This window comes from Ranitomeya variabilis, chromosome 5, assembly GCF_051348905.1.
Source record: "Ranitomeya variabilis isolate aRanVar5 chromosome 5, aRanVar5.hap1, whole genome shotgun sequence".
NCBI classification, from domain to species: Eukaryota; Metazoa; Chordata; class Amphibia; order Anura; family Dendrobatidae; genus Ranitomeya; species Ranitomeya variabilis.
This window is the reverse complement of record NC_135236.1, coordinates 346,542,026-346,563,647: the sequence shown is the minus strand read 5'-3', so window position 1 is coordinate 346,563,647 and position 21,622 is coordinate 346,542,026. Positions and strand designations below refer to the sequence as shown.

The following is a 21,622-nucleotide window of genomic DNA, read 5'->3' as shown; positions in this document are numbered from 1 at the left end:
TCAAAAGCTTTTTAATGGGCTGCATGGCTTATTCTCACAATCCACCCTCAATTAAGCAGGTAAAAGGTCTGGAGCTGATTCTGTGTGTGGCATTTGCATATGAAATCTGTTGCTGTGAACCTACAACATGCGGTCAAATGAGCCCTCACTGGAACATAAGACAGACCATTAGGCTGAAAAAAAGAAGAAATCCATCAGCAAGATGGCAGAAATGTTAGAAGGGGCCAAATCAACAGTTTAGCTTCAGCAAGCCCTAGGATGCAATGACAACCTATCAATTCTCAGTGATCACGTAGTGGGGAGCTGGTGTGTCATTTAGTGGATATTGATAGCGATGGACAGTGGCATTTAAATGGTTTAACAGTGATTAACAAGCTCCATCTGTTGTTTTTTCAGGCAGATGCTGGCTATGCAACATAGCTATATGATGTAAATTTACATTAATCATTTCAAAAGGGTTAAAGAGCAAATACCGTACTTTCCAAAATGTCAAACATGCAAGATGAAAAATGCTTACAAAGTTTGGTTACTTCACTACGGTGTTGTGGCACTTACTAATATGTAAGCATTACAGGTGCACCTCCTAGAATGTTTAGTGTAACTTTGCTTACAGACCATGGATCCTGGGGATGGCGGGTCCTAAGGCCTTTGTGCAGATGGAGCAGTGCTGCGCACATGCTCAACCACTTTTCCATTTAATTTGATGGTACTGACAGACATGGCTGTTCCCTCAGTCTCATTAGACCATAATTGAAGTGCAAACTCTCTTCAGCATCAACTACAGGCTTTCGGCTTGAAAACCTACGCTGGAAGCGAATATTAAAGTTCACCTATAGAAAGTACTGTAGACTATGTTGAATTGACTGTCGACTTTTTAGATTTACAGATCAATGCGTCGGTTAATGGCAATATATCCACTGAAGTGTTTAGAAAGGCGTCTGCGACAAACACCCTGTTGCATGCCACATCTTCCCATCCGTCGTCAGTAATTAGAGGGATACCAATGGGACAATTCCTGAGGGTTAAACGCATATGCTCGGATGAGCATTCTTTTGAGAGACAAGCAAGAGAATTAAATATGCGATTTAAAAAGATATGTTGGTCCATAGCCATTACGAACCTACGAAAAGAGAAACTTGGTTGGACACCATAGGTTTTTACCCATGCGGGCACTGTAAAGCGTGTGATAACATGGTCAAAAGTAAAACCTTTTCGAATGCTAGAGGCGACAGGACATATACAATTAGGCATCTTATTTCCTGTGCTACAAAAGGCGTGGTTTATTGCGCCCAGTGCCCTTGTGGCAAAATCTATATTGGATTGACCACCCGAGAACTGCGCATTCGTACTAGGGAACATGTCAGGGACATTGAGAAGAGCAAAAATGTGGAGGATCCGTCCCTATTAAAAACCATACCCAGACATTTTCACACATATCACCAGAGTGACTCCAGTTTATTGAAAGTTAAAGGCATTGACGTAGTTAAAATGGGGTCTAGAGGGGGCAATTTGGCCAAAAGTTTAGCAAAGCTTGAAAGCAAGTGGATCTACAGACTTGGGAGTACAGCTCCCATAGGGCTTAATGAGAATTTCGGTTTTTCAGCATTCTTAGAATAGTCCTAGATAGGGGCGTCGTAGAGTGTCTTTTTAGGGGTTTTGGGATGTTTTCTTTTGATTTTAATTGATTTTAACCATTGTTATTTTCATATTATAGATTTCCACTGTTATTATATACTTGTGGACTGTGCATGACTATCCTTTTCCATCTGGGATTCACACAGGAAAAATATGGCATCGTTATGAGAAGAATAATTGAAGATACAAAAATAATAAATATTGCACATTTTATGGCACATTTATGTAGTATATGGTAGATTATGCATAATTTATGTTTATTATTGATCACCTTGAGTTTCATGTCTTAACTGTAGGTTGGGAACCACAATTTAACAAAAGACAAAAAACATTTTATTTATTTGTCACTTTAAAAATGCATTGCACTATTTGATTGGTAATATTTATTGTAGTGTTCATTAGAATTGTTGATATATAAAGGATTAATATTTTAATAATATGACATATATAGATTGTGTGTATTTTTTGTCAGTTTAATATCAGATTGTAATCTGGAATTGTACTTTTCATCACATTGGCACTTTATTATTTTTTATTTATTTATTGTATTGTAAACTATTGTGTTTTTAATGGGTTTTTTTATTGGGTAGTGATGAGTTTATATAGATTATATCAGAGATGTCGTATTATAATGTGTTTATTTATATTAATATTAAAATTACTAAGTGTTATAGGGTAATATATGCGATTTATTAATATTTGCCACCTGTCTTGTATTGCCGTAGTCATGTCTTCCTGATCCCGGAATGCGCGCTGCTGCGTCTGTTTTGCCTCGCACGGGCTCCGCTGATTCCGGCATACAGGACTCGGCTGACACGCATAGCGCTCATCATTGAGCGCTTGCCTGTTTGCGGTCCACGGTCCGGAACCAGTGAAGTCATTTCCGGTGCGCGGTGAACGGCATCAGCGCCATTGTGATTCCAGAACCACGCAGCTGATCGGCTCGTTTATTGTAGATATTTCTGATTGGTGGGGGTATCATTTAAATGTCCGGCGTCCCTCTACCCCGACACGCCCCCTGAGGAAGTGTTACGAAACGCGCGTCGGGGTTTAGGAACGGTGACACGGACATCATACCTTTATGTGAGTAATATACCTTTTTTGGCCCGATTACTTTATTCACAGTGTGCATTGGTATTATACTAATGAGGTAGCGAGCATTTTTGATACACATGCTGGATGGCAGTAAAATAAGTTGAAGCTCCGGTTCATGGTTTCAGATGCACCTTGTATTTAAACATATATAAGTACCTATGGGCGTATTAGTGATAGGCTGCCATCTATTATGAGACTGCTGTTTCTCTCTTAGAGGCAGTGGTGGTTTATAATTGTATATATCAAAAAATTTTGCTCACATATAGGTGTATAAATTGATGTTATGTGTATGTATCCGCTCCATTTGACATTGGAGGTCATTACTGTTAATTTATGATCTAATACATGTTATAATTATTAATAAACATCACAGTATTTAAATTATTGGAACTTGTGTTTTGAGTCTTGTTGCATTGTAGTTATGGCAATTTCAGACTTATTTTGGATTTAAGTGTAGTTTAAACACATTAAAACAACAGGGCCTTTTTTTGGGTGATTTAATTACGCAGTACTTTAGAACAAAGGTGGGTCCTGCAACGCTGGGGCAGATGTTGAGTATCTGCTCAATTTTTCATTTCCAGAAAAAAACTTATTTGAGGAAAACCAAATAAATAAGAAAAAAAAAAAAGAATTGCTGCCCACCACTGGACAACCCACTTTCAAATACCCCCAGACTGCTGCATGCATCTTTTCCAGTTATAGGAATAATGATGATGATCCTGTGGCACAACGTCACTTGACAGCTGCAGCAATTACAGGACATTTTTGGTTATATCACAGCACTGGCGTGGGACCCTGGGCTTAGAATGGGCAAACTGTGCCAGTCCAGGGGGAAAGGAAGTTTATTTTATTCAATGCAGCAATCTGGGGGTATTTACAAGGGGTTTTCCCTTTAAAGGGTAAGTTTAAACAGCTCATAATGGATGTGCATTTTTTGACTTCTAATTGGAGAAATCCGGAATGTTTCACATGTGGAATGGATAGGGCTTCTATTCATTACACATGCATGTATCTTTTTACCCCTGTATAAAGTGTGATTCTGAAACCGAATGAGCACACTTTGGACTGGAGAGATATTTGGGCATGTTGAGGGAGGAATCAGCAGGTTTACTTGGTTGCTTATCATGGACTGGACTAATTGCAGGGACTAGTCAGGTGACACTGCAGGGAGCCGCTAGCGAGAGCACACACTGAGCGCTGCCATAGAGGTGCCCACGTTTGGGTGCTTCAATGGCTGTAACATTGCTGCAGTATTCGATTTCCATCCATTTTGTTGTTCCTGTCCGTAGGATGGACAGAGCCCAGGTCTGCATGCGGAGTTTGCAGGACCGATACACGAGCTTTTACAAGTGCATCTATTTCAAGTTACCATACTACTTTGGTAGGTCCTTCAATGGGAATAGTTCATTAATGCAATATCATAAAAAATGACAGTTTCTCTCAAAAATGATTTCTACTAGAGATGAGTGATTTGCGCTGCCCTGATCTGGTGTCCCGTTCTCCCCGGCAGCCGGCCTTCACCTCGTACACAGCATTCTGGGAGCCTCTAGCCACTTACTTGGGCACACCGCATCATGTTAGGCTTAATTACATAACATGGGAATCGTAAATGGCCACAACTGCCCAGGATGCCGTGGTGTGCCATAGAGGAGAGGACACAACCAAGGCAGTGCCAATTATCTTAGGGGTTTTTTTTGTAAATTTATTTACACAAACAGACCTAGCTATGTTTCTAAATAATGAGCTAATACCACAATGCCAATTTGTTACGTGGCTACCTCCTAAACATTACCCAGATAACCTGTGCCCTGCCCCCTCTTCTTAATTAGCATATTGTGATAAATGTCTACACAGATGTACAGCAGGTTTTCCCAGGTTCCATGTTAAAAGTCTATTTATATTGTATGATGCTACTGCAAGTAAACAGATCGCAAACATCTTAGAACATACAGCATAGATCGAATTAGATGGAAGGAAATCATTTCTGCGTTCTATGACAAATGTACCTAGTGCCATCTGGTGTTGAAATCTAAAATGACACTCCATCATTTTATTCTTCACCAGCTCTGCAGGAGGCTCCTCTGAAATCCAATGCACTCTGTCAGTCCGCAGCAAGTCCCTGAATAAGGCAGGGTGATCTGTGCATGGGGCCTTTAACATACAGAATAGAACAGTCATTAGTTGTGAATGCGCTTGGTCAATGAATACATAGCATCTAATATGTTGATATGTTGAAATACAATTCATAACTTTAGGTGACAACCAGAACATCCTGTAACACATCAACTTACTCCCAAACTACCAAGATCCTGCAGTTCCATAGACGCGTGGTCCTTCACATTGGAGGCTCATTCAACATGGCTGCTCAATCAACATTTACAGGCACTAAATACCTGCACATTCACAGACTAAAGGGAATCTGTCAGCAGGTGTTTACTATCCCATCTGAGAGCAGCATGATGTAGGAGCAGAGACCTCGATTCCAGCAATGTATTACCTACTTTACTGGGTGCTGCTGTTTTAATTAAAGGACTGATTTATCTTCTAGAGATCTAGCAGTTCTCTGAATGCTGAGCTCAGTAAAATCCCACCCATACCACTGAAGAGAAGCTTTCTGCCTATGCAGAGTGCCCACTGAAATCTCAAAATCTGTGTTAGTGGCATGGTGTGTCTGCATGGCAGCATGTTTGCTATTCCTCAAGTAATAAAAACCTGTTTTATCAGCACATTATCAAAGCCACCGCAAGCAGCTCAGTAAGTGACACATTGCTGCAATCAGGGTCTATGTCTTTACATTATGATATTCTCAGATTAGGAGGTAAAAAACTGGTGACAGATTCTCTTTAACGCTTCCCATGTGAAGACTCCAATAGATCTATAGGCACTCTGCCCCTCTTCCCCCCCAGTGCAACTCTTCTGCATGTTTTCCCCTTCTTACCTGCTCTCTCAGACACCATCACTCCGCTATCATCTACATGCAGACTACTTAACCTATTAATAGCCGGATAATTTCCACACTGTAGCGATCACTTTCCGTCACCTCCTTACTAAAGGCAGGATTACAAGGAAAGGTAACCTTTCTATGAAGTCGGTGGATGGCAGCACCCGCTGTACAGTGAAGGCAGCTCGCCTGCCCAGACTACCTGCAAAGGCCTCGGCACAAGTCACAAAACGCTCCCATACAAGTCACTGTTCTACGTCCATGTGCTCGTCTATAACAGGCAGGACAGCTACACTCCATGATTACATCCAGGAAATACAAGAAACAGACAAGCACCAAAAAACCAAGCAGAGAACAATCTACATCTTTACCAGGTGTAAAATGACTAAATAACAGCCACACAGGGTAGTAAGAGACTAATTTATCTTAAAACTCACCACGAAAATTTCACTTGTTGCAACATCTTTATCCACCACAAACCATGCGTCTCGTTGGCCGCCTATTCTTGCTCTCTGGCCCAAAGTGAAAAGAAACCAACCTGGGAAAAAGAATAAATGTGGATTTGATTAGCTGCCGCACAAATACGGAAATTATATATATATATTCTATACACATACTACCACTGTCTTTTGTCCTTCAGATCATAAACTTGTTACAATGAACAAAAAAAAATAAAAAATCTAAAGTTCATGGATACAATTAACAGCTGAAAGGTAAAATTATAACAAGAAGTTTAGAAAGAAATCATTTTATAGAAATAGATTGGATTATTTTTTTCGGAATCCCTTTCAGTAGAGAAATGCACACTGACCGCGGACCATGCAGCAGGGTGTTCTACTACAGACCACAGCACATAAGTGGTTTCACAGCACTACGGAGATTTTTTTCCTCCACAAAAATCCTACAAAAAAAAAAAAAATCCTACAAAAGGCAAAATGTTTCACACTGCAACACTTTGTTAAAATTAGTTGAAGGGCATCTGTCAGCAGGACTTCATACCCCAAACTGTACACACTAACACATTGGGCAATTCCTCCTGCTTGAGAGACAGCCTCTATGCTGTGCAACTTCAGGCCATGGAGCCGTCAGGCAGCAGCGCTGGCCAGGGAATGGAGCTGGAGTGACACAGGCGACTAACGGACTGGCCATGTAAAGGTATTGATGGACTCTGAAAGAGCTACATGCACATAGAAAGTGTGTAAAGTGTGTGTTGGGAAGCCTGCAGACAAATGGGAGAGAAAAAAAAAACACGCACAACTTACACACTTTACTGCTAGTATTGCTGCAACCATTACAATCATTAAAGTAAGCCAGACCTGACATACAGAAGGGGCCCACATGTGAAATAGTTGAGGGGCTTATTAACCTCTTCACCCCTGAGCCAGTTTGCACCTTCCTGACCAGGTTACATTTTACAATTCTGACCACTGTCACTTTATGTACTTACTAGCTGTTTCCAGCCAGCTAACGCTCGGCACGCTCATTGCTAACTAATTAACGCTGCTGGTGAATAAACTAAATGCGGCCTTTGAGATGGACCTGGCGACACTTCTTGGCTCATTTTTGTTTGGGAGAATGCGGATGCAATTAAATGTACGGTTACCTTGGCTGAAGTGGTTGAATTACATAGAAAGGAAGTGCTGCGTGTGGTAATGTGGGGGGGGGGGGGGGGGCGGAAGCCTCGTGTGGTAATGTGTGGGGACGGAGCCTCGTGTAGTAATGTGTGGGGACGGAGCCTCGTGTGGTAATGTGGGGGGACGGAGCCTCGTGTGGTAATGTGGGGGGACGGAGCCTCGTGTGGTAATGTGGGGGGACGGAGCCTCGTGTGGTAATGTGGGGGGACGGAGCCTCGTGTGGTAATGTGGGGGGATGCCTCATGTGGTAATGTGTGAGGACGGAGCCTAGTATGGTAATGTGTGGGGACGCAGCCTTGTGTGGTAATGTGTGGGGACGGAGCTTCGTGTGGTAATGTGTGGAGACGGAGCCTCGTGTGGTAATGTGGAGGGATGGAGCCTCGTATGGTAATGTGTGGGGACGGAGCCTTGTGTGGTAATGTGTGGGGACGGAGCTTCGTGTGGTAATGTGTGGAGACGGAGCCTCGTGTGGTAATGTGAGGACGCAGCCTCGTGTGGTAATGTGTGAGGACGGAGCCTCGTGTGGTAATGTGTGGGGACGGAGCCTCGTGTGGTAATGTGTGGGGACGGAGCCTCGTGTGGTAAAGTGGGGGAGCAGGATTATGTGTGGTAATGTGGTGGGGGGCGGGATTATCAGTGGTAATGTGGTGGGGGGCGGGATTATGTGTGGTGATGTGGTGAGGGGGCGGTATTATGTGTGGTAATATGGTGGGGGCGGTATGTGTGGTAATGTGGTGGGGGCGGGATGTGTGGTAATGTGGTGGGGGGGCGGGATTGTGTGTGGTGATGTGGTGGGGGGCAGGATGGTGTGTGGTGATGTGGTGGGCGGGCGGGATTATGTGTGGTGATGTGGTGGGGGGGGGGCAGGATTGTGTGTGTGTGTGGTAATTATTGTGTGTGGTAATGTGGAACTCTGGAACGCTTCACCGGATCCTGGAGATTCTGAGAATATTTTTTCATGACATATTGTACTTTATGATAGTAGTAAAATTCATTCGACAGGACTTTTGTTTATTTGTGAAAATATTGGAAATTTGGCAAAAATTTAGCAATTTTCAAACTTTACATTTTTTATTGCTCTTAAAATCAGTCATGTCACACAACACAGTTAATAAAGAACATTTCCCAACGTCTAAAATACATCAGCACAATTTTTGAAACATAAAAAATTGCAAGTTACAAGGGTTAAAAGTTGACAAGTGATTTCTCATTTTCACAACTACCGTAAATTTACAAAAGCATTTTTTTTTTTTTAAAGAGACCAAATCACATGTGAAGTGACTTTGAGGGTCCCTGATGTGCCTAAACAGTGGAAACCCCACACAATTGACCCCTTAAGGCATTTATCTAGACATGTGGTGAGCACGTTGAACCCACAGGTTTTTCACAGAGTTTTACAATGTTGATCTTTGAAAATAGAATAGAGATTAAAAAAAATAAAATCACATTTTTCCCACAAAAATGATGCTTTAGCCCAAAATCTTTTTTCACTCTCATGAGGATAACAGGAGAAAATGGACCTCAAAATTTGTTGTGCAATTTCTACTGAGCACACAGACACCCCAAATGTGGTCGGAACTACTTTTGAAGGACTATGCAAAGCTCAGAAGGGGAGAAGCGCCATATTGGAGATCAGATTTTGCTTGACTGGTTTTAGAGTGCCAGTCTAAAAATCACGGATGGGATACACCCCCGAGTGCTGCAGGAATTAAGTACAGTCATTGATAGACCATTATTTTTAATCTTTAAAGACTCCATAATAACAGGGTCTGTACCACAGGACTGGCGTATAGCAAATGTGGTGCCAATATTCAAAAAGGGGACAAAAACTGAACTCGGAAATTATAGGCCAGTAAGCTTAACCTCTACTGTGGGTAAAATCCTGGAGGGCATTCTAAGGGATGCTATACTGGAGTATCTGAAGAGGAATAACCTCATGACCCAGTATCAGCAAGGGTTTACTAGGGACCGTTCCTGTCAGACTAATCTGATCAGCTTCTATGAAGAGGTAAGTTCCGGACTAGACCAAGGGAACGCAGTGGACTTAGTGTATATGGACTTTTCAAAAGCTTTTGATACGGTGCCACACAAAAGGTTGATACATAAAATGAGAATATTGGGGATGGGGGAAATATGTGTAAGTGGGTTAAGAGCTGGCTCAGTGATAGGAAACAAAGGGTGGTTATTAATGGAGCACACTCGGACTCGGTTAGCAGTGGGGTACCACAGGGGTCAGTATTGGGCCCTCTTCTTTTTAACATATTTATTAATGTAGGGGGCATGCAGAGTGGAATTTCAATATTTTCAGATGACACTAAACTCTGCAGGGTAATCAATACAGAGGAGGACAATTTTATATTACAGGATGATTTATGTAAACTAGAAGCTTGGCCTGATAAATGGCAAATGAGCTTTAATGGGGATAAATGTAAGGTCATGCACTTGGGTAGAAGTAATAAGATGTATAACTATGAGCTTAATTCTAAAACTCTGGGAAAAACTGTCAATGAAAAAGACCTGGGAGTATGGGTGGATGACAAACTCACATTTAGTGGCCAGTGTCAGCCAGCAGCTACAAAGGCAAATAAAATAATGGGATGCATTAAAAGAGGCATAGATGCTCATGAGGAGAACATACCGTATTTTTCCGACCATAAGACGCACTTTTTTTCCTCCAAATTTGGGAGAAAAGTGTGGGTGCGTCTTATGGTACGGATGTAGCATGTGGGGAGGGGGGCAGCAGTGAGTGGGATTGCACTGTTATCCCACTTCAGGATGTCCCCGCTGCCCGGAATCAGAGCTGGGGAAGCCATGTGGTCCCGATGATTAAGTGCAGTGAATATTCATTAGCGGCTCCCCGCCCACCGATCAGCTGAGCGGTGAGCCCGGAGCAGCAAATGAATGCTGCACTTAAGCAGGGACACACATGGCTTCCCCAGCTGATCCCTGCAACTGCTGGGGAGATGTGTGTCTGGGGGAGGAGGAGGCAGCAGCAGCAGGGGCCAGGAGATCGCTGCATACCTGCCTGGGCTGGACGAGTGCTGTGCAGGAGGACCTGTGTGATGTCATTAGTGGGCGGGCTGGAGCATCACATGGCAGCTCAGAGCCCTCCCTCTTCTTGACATCATCACAGGTCCTTCAGGCTCTCCACTAGAATCTGCTGGCTTCCATTACCTGTGCTGTGGAGAGGCAACAAGAGGGAGGGCTCTGTGTGTGCAGTCATGGGATGCTTTTACCTCACCCCAGTGTGGCTGGCTGCCACAATTAAGAGGTTAGTCTTTACAAAACACAATAAAGCACTCTGCCACTCCTTTGGTGAACTAGAACTCCCAGCATGTCATAGGATCTGCAGGACATGCTGGGAGTTATAGTTCTCCCATGGGATTTTAAAGCAGCACTCCAGTGTTATTTTGCAGTGCTGGAGTGGTGCTTTCAATATAAGCCCTCTGCCCCCATTCTTATACTCACCCTCCAGCATCTTCATATAGTACTTCACAGACACCACACTGGTCCCGCAGCTTCCAACATAATAACATACTATTATATATAATAACACCACATATAATAGTATGTTATTTATGTTATTAAATATATTACCACATTTTTTTGCTTCAAATATTTTTTTCCCCCTATTTTCCACCTCTAAAACCTGGGTGCGCCTTATAGTCCGGTGCGTCCTATAGTCCGAAAAATACGGTAATTTTACCTCTATACAAGTCACTAGTTTGACCACACTTAGAATACTGTGCACAGTTCTGGTCTCCGGTGTATAAGAAAGACATAGCTGAACTGGAGCGGGTGCAGAGACGAGTGACCAAGGTTATTAGAGGACTGGGGGGTCTGCAATACCAAGATAGGTTATTACACTCGGGGCTATTTAGTTTGGAAAAACGAAGACTAAGGGGTGATCTTATTTTAAAGTATAAATATATGAGGGGACAGTACAAAGACCTTTCTGATGATCTTTTTAATCATAGACCTGAGACAGGGACAAGGGGGCATCCTCTACGTCTGGAGGAAAGAAGGTTTAAGCATAATAACAGACGCGGGTTCTTTACTGTAAGAGCAGTGAGACTATGGAACTCTCTGCCGTATGATGTTGTAATGAGTGATTCATTACTTAAATTTAAGAGGGGACTGGATGCCTTTCTTGAGAAGTATAATGTTACAGGGTATATACACTAGATTCCTTGATAGTGTGTTGATCCAGGGAACTAATCTGATTGCTGTATGTGGAGTCGGGAAGGAATTCTTTTCCCCAATGTGGAGCTTACTCTTTGCCACATGGGTTTTTTTTTGCCTTCCTCTGGATCAACATGTTAGGGCATGTTAGGTTAGGCTATGGGTTGAACTAGATGGACTTAAAGTCTTCCTTCAACCTTAATAACTATGTGACATTGGCAAACCCCTTCAGGGACCGCAACAGCAGAACCCCCCTCCCCCCAACATAAGTGATCCCATTTTACAAACTACACCTCTTGTTGAACTCCTCTAGGGGGCAGTGATCATATTGACATCACAGGTGTGTCACAGAATTTTACACCATTGGGCAGTGAAGAAAAAATAATTACATTTTTACCACCAAAATTTTGCTTTAGCCCCAGATTTTATATTTTCACATTGGCAAATGGATAAAAATGACACCAAAATTTGTCCCACAATTTCTGCTGAATGTAGAAACACCCCATATGAGGCTGTACAGTACTGCTTAGCAATACGGATAATTTGCCTCCTGGAGCGGAGTTGTTCCTAGAACAGTTTGCGGACAGAGCCCACCCCAAGTACTAGAAGAGCAGAATACCCGTTAAGTGACCCCATTTTGGAAATTGTACCCCTTTATTCTTCAGCTCAGTGCGATTACAGCGATACTACATTTCTTTTAATGTTTTGGAGCTTTTACACAAAAAAACTTTTATAGAAAAATCGTTTTTGCATCTCTTTATTCTGAGAGCTATACCTTTTATTTTTCCGCTGATGGAGCTGTATGGCGGCTTGTTTTCTGCGGACCACGAGGACATTTTCAGTGAAGACTTTTTTTTACATTCATCTTCTTTTTTTTTTTTTTTAATTAGTTTATTAATTTCCAGAATAAATCATACAATACACACATTTGCATTTGCGTCCATCATTATCAGTTATAACATGAAGTACAGATAATTGCAGTGTATCACGTCTAAAATATTGCAAGAATAACAAATGGTGCATGTCAATCACTAGTGCCTTATAAAACTCCTATAATATAACATTAACTACATTAACTGCCAATAATAGAAGTAGTACGCCGCCAAAAAGAAAATTCCACATAAATTCCACCTTTTAAGCAATGTCCCCGGAACCGCAAACCCAACTTCTTGCATAAACATTAAATTATTATAGACTATAGAGTATGATAAGAGGAGTTCCATCTGCCCCATATTTTCTCAAACTTGCCTGGACATCCTCTATTCTGGTACAGTGTTCGTTCATATGGGATTATCGCGTTCACTAATTCAACCCAAGCTCTAAGAGATGGGCAAGAACCACCCATCCACCGTAACGCCAACACCTTTCGTGCCATAAAGAGTGTCTCTCGTAGAAAAATCTCAGTATAGTGGTCCCATGTTTCCGTGTCCCATACCCCAAATAAGCAGGTCAATGGTTCAAGTGGGACAGGAATCAATAATAAAGATGTTAATAGTGTCGTTACCTCTTTCCAATAATGAAGAATAACAGGACACCTCCAAATCATATGAATGAAATCGGCATCACTTGAGTGACACCGCAAACAATCCGATGAGTTGAGGCGGCCCATTTTAAAAAGACGAATCGGAGTCAGATAGGATTGATATATGATATACAACTGGGTCATCCTATTATTAATTGATGGGGAGACTTTAGTCGGAGATTCCAGAATATCTTCCCACTCTTCTCCCAGTACATCAGGAAGTAGTCCCTCCCACTTTCCTTTAATAGAGTTTATAATAGATCCTCCTCCTGTGGACAGCAGATAGGTTTATAAAGAGGAAATAAGTCCTTGAGGACCTTGCGAATTGAGAATTCCTATTAAAGGCAACGATGAAATAGCCCGATCTGTACCCATATTCTGCATGTGCGATGCAAAAGCTGATCTTAACTGTAGATAGCAAAAGAATTGAGATCTCGGGATATTATAATTATTTTGTAATTGCTCAAAGGATAGAAAAATCCCTTGGTTATGTACATTGCCCACCGAGGGAACACCATATGAGATCCAAAAATCAGTGGACGGATGGTTCAACAATCCCGGGAAGTAACTATTATTCCACAATGGCATTTCTGCCACTATATCTACAAATTTAGTGACTTTTTTAATTTGTTTCCATACTAAGCGCGCCAGCCGGAGTAAAGGCAACAACCGAGGGACACTAACTTTCTCCAGCTCCAGAAATCCCAGTGGACAGTCAGTCCGAGCAGAGTGGATCAGATGGCTCTCAGAATTGGGTTGAGAATTATTGGGCATCCATTTATCTCCTTAGCCTGCCCTGCAAGGTAATATAAGTAAAAATCCGGCAAAGCCGCCCCACCCCCCCTGCTTCGGTCTCTGCAGAGTAGATAGTTTAAGTTTAGGCCTAGTCTTCCCTCATATAAAGGACGTAATTAAGGAGTTTAAGGTCGCAAAGAGGGATTTAGGTACAGGCACGGCACTATGTTGAAAGCAATAGCTTAGTTTGGGGAGTAATATTTTGATTAGATTGATACGACCAGCGACCGAGAGTGGGAGTTTGTCCCAGGTTGCAAATTTAGATTTGACCAGATCCAATAATGGGTAAATATTAAATTGTAAATCCAACCGACTATGTTGAGACATGTGGATACCTAGATATTTAAAGGTAGAGACAATGGGCAACGGTGAGAGAGTTTCGAGACACGGTATTGGGGTATGAGAAAGAGGCATCAGAGCAGATTTATCCCAGTTTCTATAAACACCGGAGAATTTACTAAATTTATCTATAGTCGTAATTACTTGCGGTAGCGTTTCCTCTGTTTTATCCATAAATATCACCATATCATCATCATAAAGACCAATAATGTCCACTCGATCCGCAATGTGTATTCCCTTAATATCAATGGAGGATCTAATACATATCGCCAAAGCCTCTATTGCCAGGGCAAATAGAGCTGGGGAAAGGACATCCCTGGCGAGTTCCCCTATGTAGGGAAAAAAGGTTCAGAGATAGTTATTCACAACCATTCGCGCCTTGGGTTTCGTATATAGCATACCTATCCCTCTCAGAATTTTATCCCCAAAACCATATTTCCGCAAACATGCAAAGAGGAATGGCCACTCAAGAGAATCAAAAGCTTTAGCCGCGTCCAGCGATGCTAGTGCCAAATTGTTATCTGGTTCTAGAGAGCTATATTGAATGATTGACTGAACCCGCCTAATACTGATGGAAGTACTTTTACCAGGCATGAAACCAGTTTGGTCTGGGTGTATAAGGTCCAGTATGATCGTATTCAGTCTAGTAGCCAGAATTTTAGTAAAGATTTTGTAATCTACGTTTACTAGAGATATGGGTCGATACGATCCACAGTCCAGGGGATCCTTCCCCTCCTTCCTAAGTACAATGATATTAGCATCGTAAAATGTTTCGGGTATAGACCCTCTTTCCCATATATCCCTAAGTACCTTCAATAAAAAAGTGGTGCCAACTTATCGCGATATTTCCTATATAACTCAATGGGAAACCCATCAGGTCCAGGGGCCTTCCCAGTAGCCATATCCGCTATAGCATGTTCTACTTCCTCCAGAGTAAACTCGGCATCCATAAAGGCCCGCTGAGTTGGGTTCAATGAGGGAAACGTTATATCTGACAAGTAAGCTAAACATTGAGAAACATCAAGGCCGCTACTAGATTCGTATAGATTTATAATAATCATAAAAACACCGAAGTATTTCATCAGTAGAAGATACTAATGAGCCATCAAGTGCATGAATCTGCAGTATTGTATTAGAGGTGTTATGCTGGCGCACCAAGAAAGCTAGGAGCGTGCTGGCCTGGTTCCCTAGTTCAAAGTAGGATTGACGAGTAAAAAATAATTTGCGTTTGGACTTAACGTCTGCATGCTGAGCATACAACCTCTGGGAGGTAAGCCATTCAGCCCTGTTACCGCTAGTTTGGTTAGCTATATATGCGGCCTCCGAGTCTTTCAACCGTTGCTCTACCTCATCATCTTCCCTTGCCGTTATCCTTTTGATATAAGAAATTGTAGAGGACAAGCATCCCCTTAAGTATGCCTTTAGGGTGTCCCAAAATAGACCATTTTAACACATCCGGAACCCCAAAATCTTGAACAATTTAACTGGTCGACCGTCCTGTCACTAGAATCTATCAATTTCAACCAAAAAGGATTCAATTTCCAGGACATATTATTAAAGTGACCATGTTTAAGGCTAGTTTCACATTTGCGTTTAAAAACGCAGCGTTTTTAACGCAAATGCAGGTGATGAAAAAACGCATGTAAACGCGTGCAAACGCTGCGTTTTTTAGACGCATGCGTTTTTGCATGCGGTAAAAAAAAACGCGGCATTTTGCCGCGTTTACATGCATTTTTTCCTGTGTTTGCGTTTTTGAAACGTATGCTGAGAAGTGTGAGACAGCTGCCAATCATCAAAATTAGGGTTGAGCGAAACAGATCGGCCAATTTCAAAAGTCGCCGACTGTTGGCAAAGTCGGGATATAGAGATAGAGATATATATATAGTTCCCAGGCTCGAGGTCATATGAGGACATCCAGCAGAGGGCGCATCACCGCGACTGAAGGTAACTATAGGTCATTGACCTACATTACCTTCATTCCCCAGGGTTTACAGGCAGGAGCACAGCTGCATTATAGCAGAGCTCCTGCCTGTAAAATATTTTAACCCCTTCAGATGGATTTACATCGTGGGACGTTACAGATCTACGGAAGGTATGTATATTGTTGGTTTATTACTTTTAATTTGTTACAGAACGAGGGTCTTCAGGTGGATTGAGAGAGCAATAAAATATTACAACAACCTGTGTGTTTATTTCATTAAAATACTTTGCAATATTGTGTGTGTTGTTTTTAACCATTTCATACAATTGGATTAATAATGGATAGGTGTCATAATTGATGCCTCTCCATTATTAATCTGGCTTAATGTCACCTTACAATAGCAAGGTGACATTAACCCTTCATTACCCCATATCCCACCGCTACACGGGAGTGGGAAGAGAGTGGCAAAGTGCATCTTACAGATGTGCCTTTTCTGGGGTGGCTGGGGGCTGAGGTTTTTAGCCAGGGGGGGGGCCAATAACCGTGGACCCTCTCCAGGCTATTAATATCTGCCCTCAGTCACTGGCTTTACCACTCTGGCAGAGAAAATTGCGCGGGAGCCCACGCCAATTTTTTCCGCGATTTAACCCTTAAAAATAATAGCTACAGTGCCAAAATTTTGCACATACAAACTACTAACATTAGTAGGGTGGAATATGCAAAAAAAAGGGGGATATGACATGGTTTACTGTATGTAAACCATGTCTCATATCATGTTGGGTTTAGGCAGGAGAAATGAAAAGCTGACAATTGAATTACCGGCTTTAGGGTTAGGGGTAGGGTTAGGGTTTGGATCCCTCTATCACCTTGATGGTAGGGGGTGGCTTATCAGTGTGTATTCTTGTTTTTTTCTATAAAAACGCATGCGTTTAACGCAAACGCATGTGCTTAAAAACGCATTTGTTTACATAGACAGCAATACTTTTTTTTGCCGCAAAAAAACGCCTCTAGAAATTACTACATGTTGCATTTCCGCAACAAAACACAAGCATGGAAAAAACGCATGCGTTGTCAAACGCGGCAAAACGCATGCAAAAAAACCGCATGCGTTTTTAATGTTAAGTATAGGAAAAAAGACGCATGCTTTTTTTGTGGTAAAACGCAGCGGCAAAAAACGCAAATGTGAAACCAGCCTAAGTTTGAGAATAACCGGACTATGATCTGAGATCCCCCTATTACCATGTTCAATGCCATCCACCCTCAATGCCAGGCTACCAGATCCAAATATATAGTCTATACGGGACAAAGATCGCTTAGTAGATGAGTGGCAAGTGTACCCTCTTAACCCCCGGGTGACTCATTCTCCATAGGTCCAGCCATCCACTACCATACATGAACAAAGCCAATTGGGAAGGGGGCCGAGGCAGAGGCTCCCCAGATATTGTATCATCTAGTCTTAATCTATCCAGGGTATTATTCATGACTAAATTAAAAATCACCCATACAGATAACATTAGCATCAGGATATTTTAAGGAGAAACCCATTGCCATACGAAGAGCTGATATGTTAGCCGGGGGGGGGGTTACAGAGACATAATATCACATATTCACACGAATTAATAAATGCATGCACAAAGACAAAGCGGCCCTCAGGATCTCGCCGTGCCTCCCTGGCCTCCCATCTAACGTCCCTGTGTATTAACAGAGAGACCCCTCTTGAGTAGCTGGTGTGAAATGCATGGAGAGACCACTGTACCCACGGCTTCTGTGCACAGCGAGCTGTATCTCTAGTCAGATGTGTCTCCACCAGTGCTACAACATGAGGGCGGTAACGTTTAATCTGCGAAAATACCTTGAGTTTCTTCCGGGGAGTTTTGATGCCCCGTATATTCCAGGTCATGCATATCAGTTCAGACCCCATGTTTATATGGAAAAAAAAAAGAATAATGTATAATATTATTCGGGCAAGGCCCAGAGACATCACACAAAGCATAAAGGTAGTATTGGCGGCGACTGTACACATTGAACAATAAAAACTGGTATAGAATACCAAACCAAACAAAACTTGAACAATAAAGGAGTATGGTCCCATACTACTGCTGTCAAATATAAAAGGGGACACCCTCACTGATTCCAGCATCCGGTATTGTTGATAACCGCAGCACCCATCTGAAGAGCTCCATTTATATTGCCATTAGACAGAGAGAACAGATTAGGAGTCCTTCACATTTGACACCCCATGAGACCGCAAACAGTCGGCTACTTCCGCTGGGTCTGTAAAGAATAAAGTAGAACCATCATGGACTACACGGAGTCGGGCTGGATAAAGCATGGAGTAGACAATATTTTTATCTCTAAGTTGTTTCTTGATGTCCATAAACTGTGTCCGCTGCTTTTGGAGCTCCATGGAGAAATCCGGGAAAATCGATATGGTAGCGTTGTTGAATTTAATAGGGCCCTTCTGCCGCGCCAGACGAAGAATGGCATCTCTGTCCCTACAATTGAGACGTGCCAGGAAAGGACGAGGTGGAGTCCCAGGTGGAAGAGGTCTCGTTGGGACCCTATGGGCCCTCTCCACCGCAAATGTTGAGGAGAATCCATCTCCCAGTGAGGCCTTAAGCCAGTTTTCCAGAAATTGTTCAGGGTGCTGACCCTCCGAGCGCTCCGGCAGACCGATAACACAGGTCAACAAAAAAAAATTTTTTTTCTGGTGTCCAAAATATTTTAATGAATTTGGGGTATTTTTGGGGTGCTGATTCTGAATATGCTATCAGTTTTGCCAGATTGGCTCAAGTTTTTGACATTTTTGGTATCTTATTTATAGCACTTGTTGGTAAATGCGACGCATCATCTCATTAATTTCTTTGGATTAGTACTTGAACTGAGCAGTTCTCAATATAGTTTTGTGTTAATTAGTGTTCTAAAAGTTTGTTCATAGCTTGATTTTTGCACTAACTTTATGTTGTTGTCTGTTTTCCAGTGAAAAGCATGAACTCATCAAGAAGAAGTTGTCTTAACGATCCAGACTCATTCTGTTACATTTGTGGTGAATACACACTGCCAAAACATAGAAGAAACATAACAGACTTCGTAAAAAAAGTGTATTTTGCCTATTTTGGGGTTATGCTTGGGGACCAAGACAAGTTTTGGGCACCACACATAGTGTGCAAAGCATGTATCGAATTATTACGAAAATGGAGCAAAGGACAAAGAAAAAGCTTCAAATTTGGTGTTCCAATGGTGTGGAGAGAGCCAAAAAATCATCATGATGACTGTTATTTCTGTGCAGTGCAAGTGCAAGGATTCAATAAGCATAAGAAACGAAAATGGGAGTAACATGGAATCTGCAAGAAGGCCTGTCCCTCATTGTGAAGATGTGCCTGTACCTGTGTTTACCATAAATAACAGTCATCATGATGATTTTTTGGCTCTGTCCACACCATTGGAACACCAAATTTGAAGCTTTTTCTTTGTCCTTTGCTCCATTTTCGTAATAATTCGATGGAGACCATCGGCACAATGCGATCGCAATCATGTTGTGTGACGATGGGAGCAGAGAGGAAGCTCCATCCCTCTGTGACGCCCATCGATGTCGCTGTCACTATTGACAGTGGCACCAGAAAGGTTAAACAGCGATTGGTACTAGCATATAGAGCAGACACCCAAATTTGATAGTGGCGGCGCTCAGCGTGAGCCAGTGCGATTGTGAAGCAGCATATGTATGGAGGTTTGTGGGAAAGCAGCTCCCTCAGCGCTGTACATATACGAAACATCAGGAAGGGGTTAATGTATATTTTTCTATGTAGCGAGATAAGCTGATCTGAGGACTAAATCTTGGAAGACAAATTTCCATCCATTGATACAATGAAAAGCATATAGGAAATAAAATCACTGTGTCCTTCAGGGCCAAACTAAGCTGCATCTTTATGGCATTATACACTACTAGATGGCAGCCCGATTCTAAAGAATCGGGAGTCTAGAATCCATATATACTTTATTTATTCAAATGTAAGAATAATACAATTAATAAAGAATAGTAAGAAAGAACAAAAAATGGCTGCACTCACCAGCTCTTGACAATTCTTGTTATTTAAGGTACAGTTACACAGGATCCATGAACATGCTTATGAGGGGAGGAATGAAAGACATCAGACAACAACTTTGCGTGTTGTGGCAAATGCCACAACAACGGTTCTTTGCTTAAGAACAATAATGTAAATAATAAATAATATGTATCAATAACTATGTATATTGGTATGTTCTATGACATTTTAAAATATTTCATTATTATGTGGAAAAGCTCTTAGTACCCATACTGGCGCATACTTGTGTGCCCATCAGGTATTTTCACAGTAATTTTACATCTGATGGGTTGGTATGAAACGTTTTTAATCATGTCTTGGGCTTAGCTAAGCCTTCATTTTAAATAATTCTAATAAGTACAACAGAAATAAAAGCCTTTTTGTGTATCCAAATTTTTTGTGTTTATTTTTACAGAAGTGTAAAATTTAAGAAATCAACGTTCATAGTACGCCGATGGGCTAATATAAGCATGCCCATCAACCACGTCACGGTAGCCTTTGAACTGATGGGTCCTAACTAACTGATTCCTATTTCTTAATACTCAAACCTCTTTCACATCTGCATGTTTCTGATATTTGCAGAAGTAATGTTAAAAACAATACAACTTCCACACTTGGCACCAAAGAACTGACCTACAACACACTTTCAGCAAGTGCCATGCAATGTAGATGAAGCTTGGAGTTAACTTGCAGTAAATGCGGCAAACGCGGCTTCGACAATTGCATTAAATGCAGCCACAACAAAAACACTGGTAAGTGGAGATTTTGTGGCGAAAACTGCAGAAACCACATGTGCCGCACCTGCCGCAAGTGAAGTACAAATTCCGTATACATTGCATGCAACTTACAGCAAGAGTGGCGTGGGTCAGCCCTTAGGCAGGAAGTGCAGAAATAGCCTTTTTTCCACCATAAATTCTCCAAATAGCAGAAAAATGTTGATGTGAAAGCAAAATCTCTATTCTTTCCCTATCTATCTAAATATGTACCTATCTATATATCTATTTCTATGTACAGAACACACCTGGAGATAGAGATGTGTGTGAACAGCCATCCCACCCGTCTCTTACCTGTTCACAAAAACTTCACCCTTTTTAAAAACAAAATGAAATCTCTCAGCAGCTAAACTGCTGGAGCTTCAAATACAGGTTCCTATCACCAAATACAGGCATTTGGATGATACACATCTTACATCTTGTACTTAATGTGTGTTCTACTTACCTATAAAAATATGTATTGATATATCATATTTCTAAATTTATGTAGATATGATATAGAGTTGTTAACCCTATATGCTAATGAGTACGTATGTTATATACGTATTTCCTACATAAGTACTTAAAATCTATATGTCTATGGCTACACTAATTTTTTTTTGTTTTTGTTTTTTTTCCTTATCTCTATACATAGAATTTGCCTATTGCTGTCTATGTTATTAGAAAAACTGAATAATGAAAAAAAAGAAAAGTAACTTTAAAC

The 21,622-nt window shown here is 41.6% G+C and overlaps 1 protein-coding gene across 2 annotated transcripts in view; it reads right to left on the bottom strand.

Moving 5' to 3' along the window:
* The window catches only part of TRMU (tRNA mitochondrial 2-thiouridylase), a 50,801-nt gene that overhangs the window by 6,639 nt on the left and 22,540 nt on the right, over positions 1 to 21,622 (bottom strand). For both annotated transcript variants that reach the window (XM_077264844.1, XM_077264843.1), the window contains 2 exons: positions 6,109 to 6,209; positions 4,737 to 4,881 (listed from right to left, as the gene is read on the bottom strand). In XM_077264844.1, the coding sequence (XP_077120959.1) occupies positions 4,737 to 4,881; positions 6,109 to 6,209 (246 nt within the window). The remainder of the gene's footprint in view (positions 1 to 4,736; positions 4,882 to 6,108; positions 6,210 to 21,622) is intronic.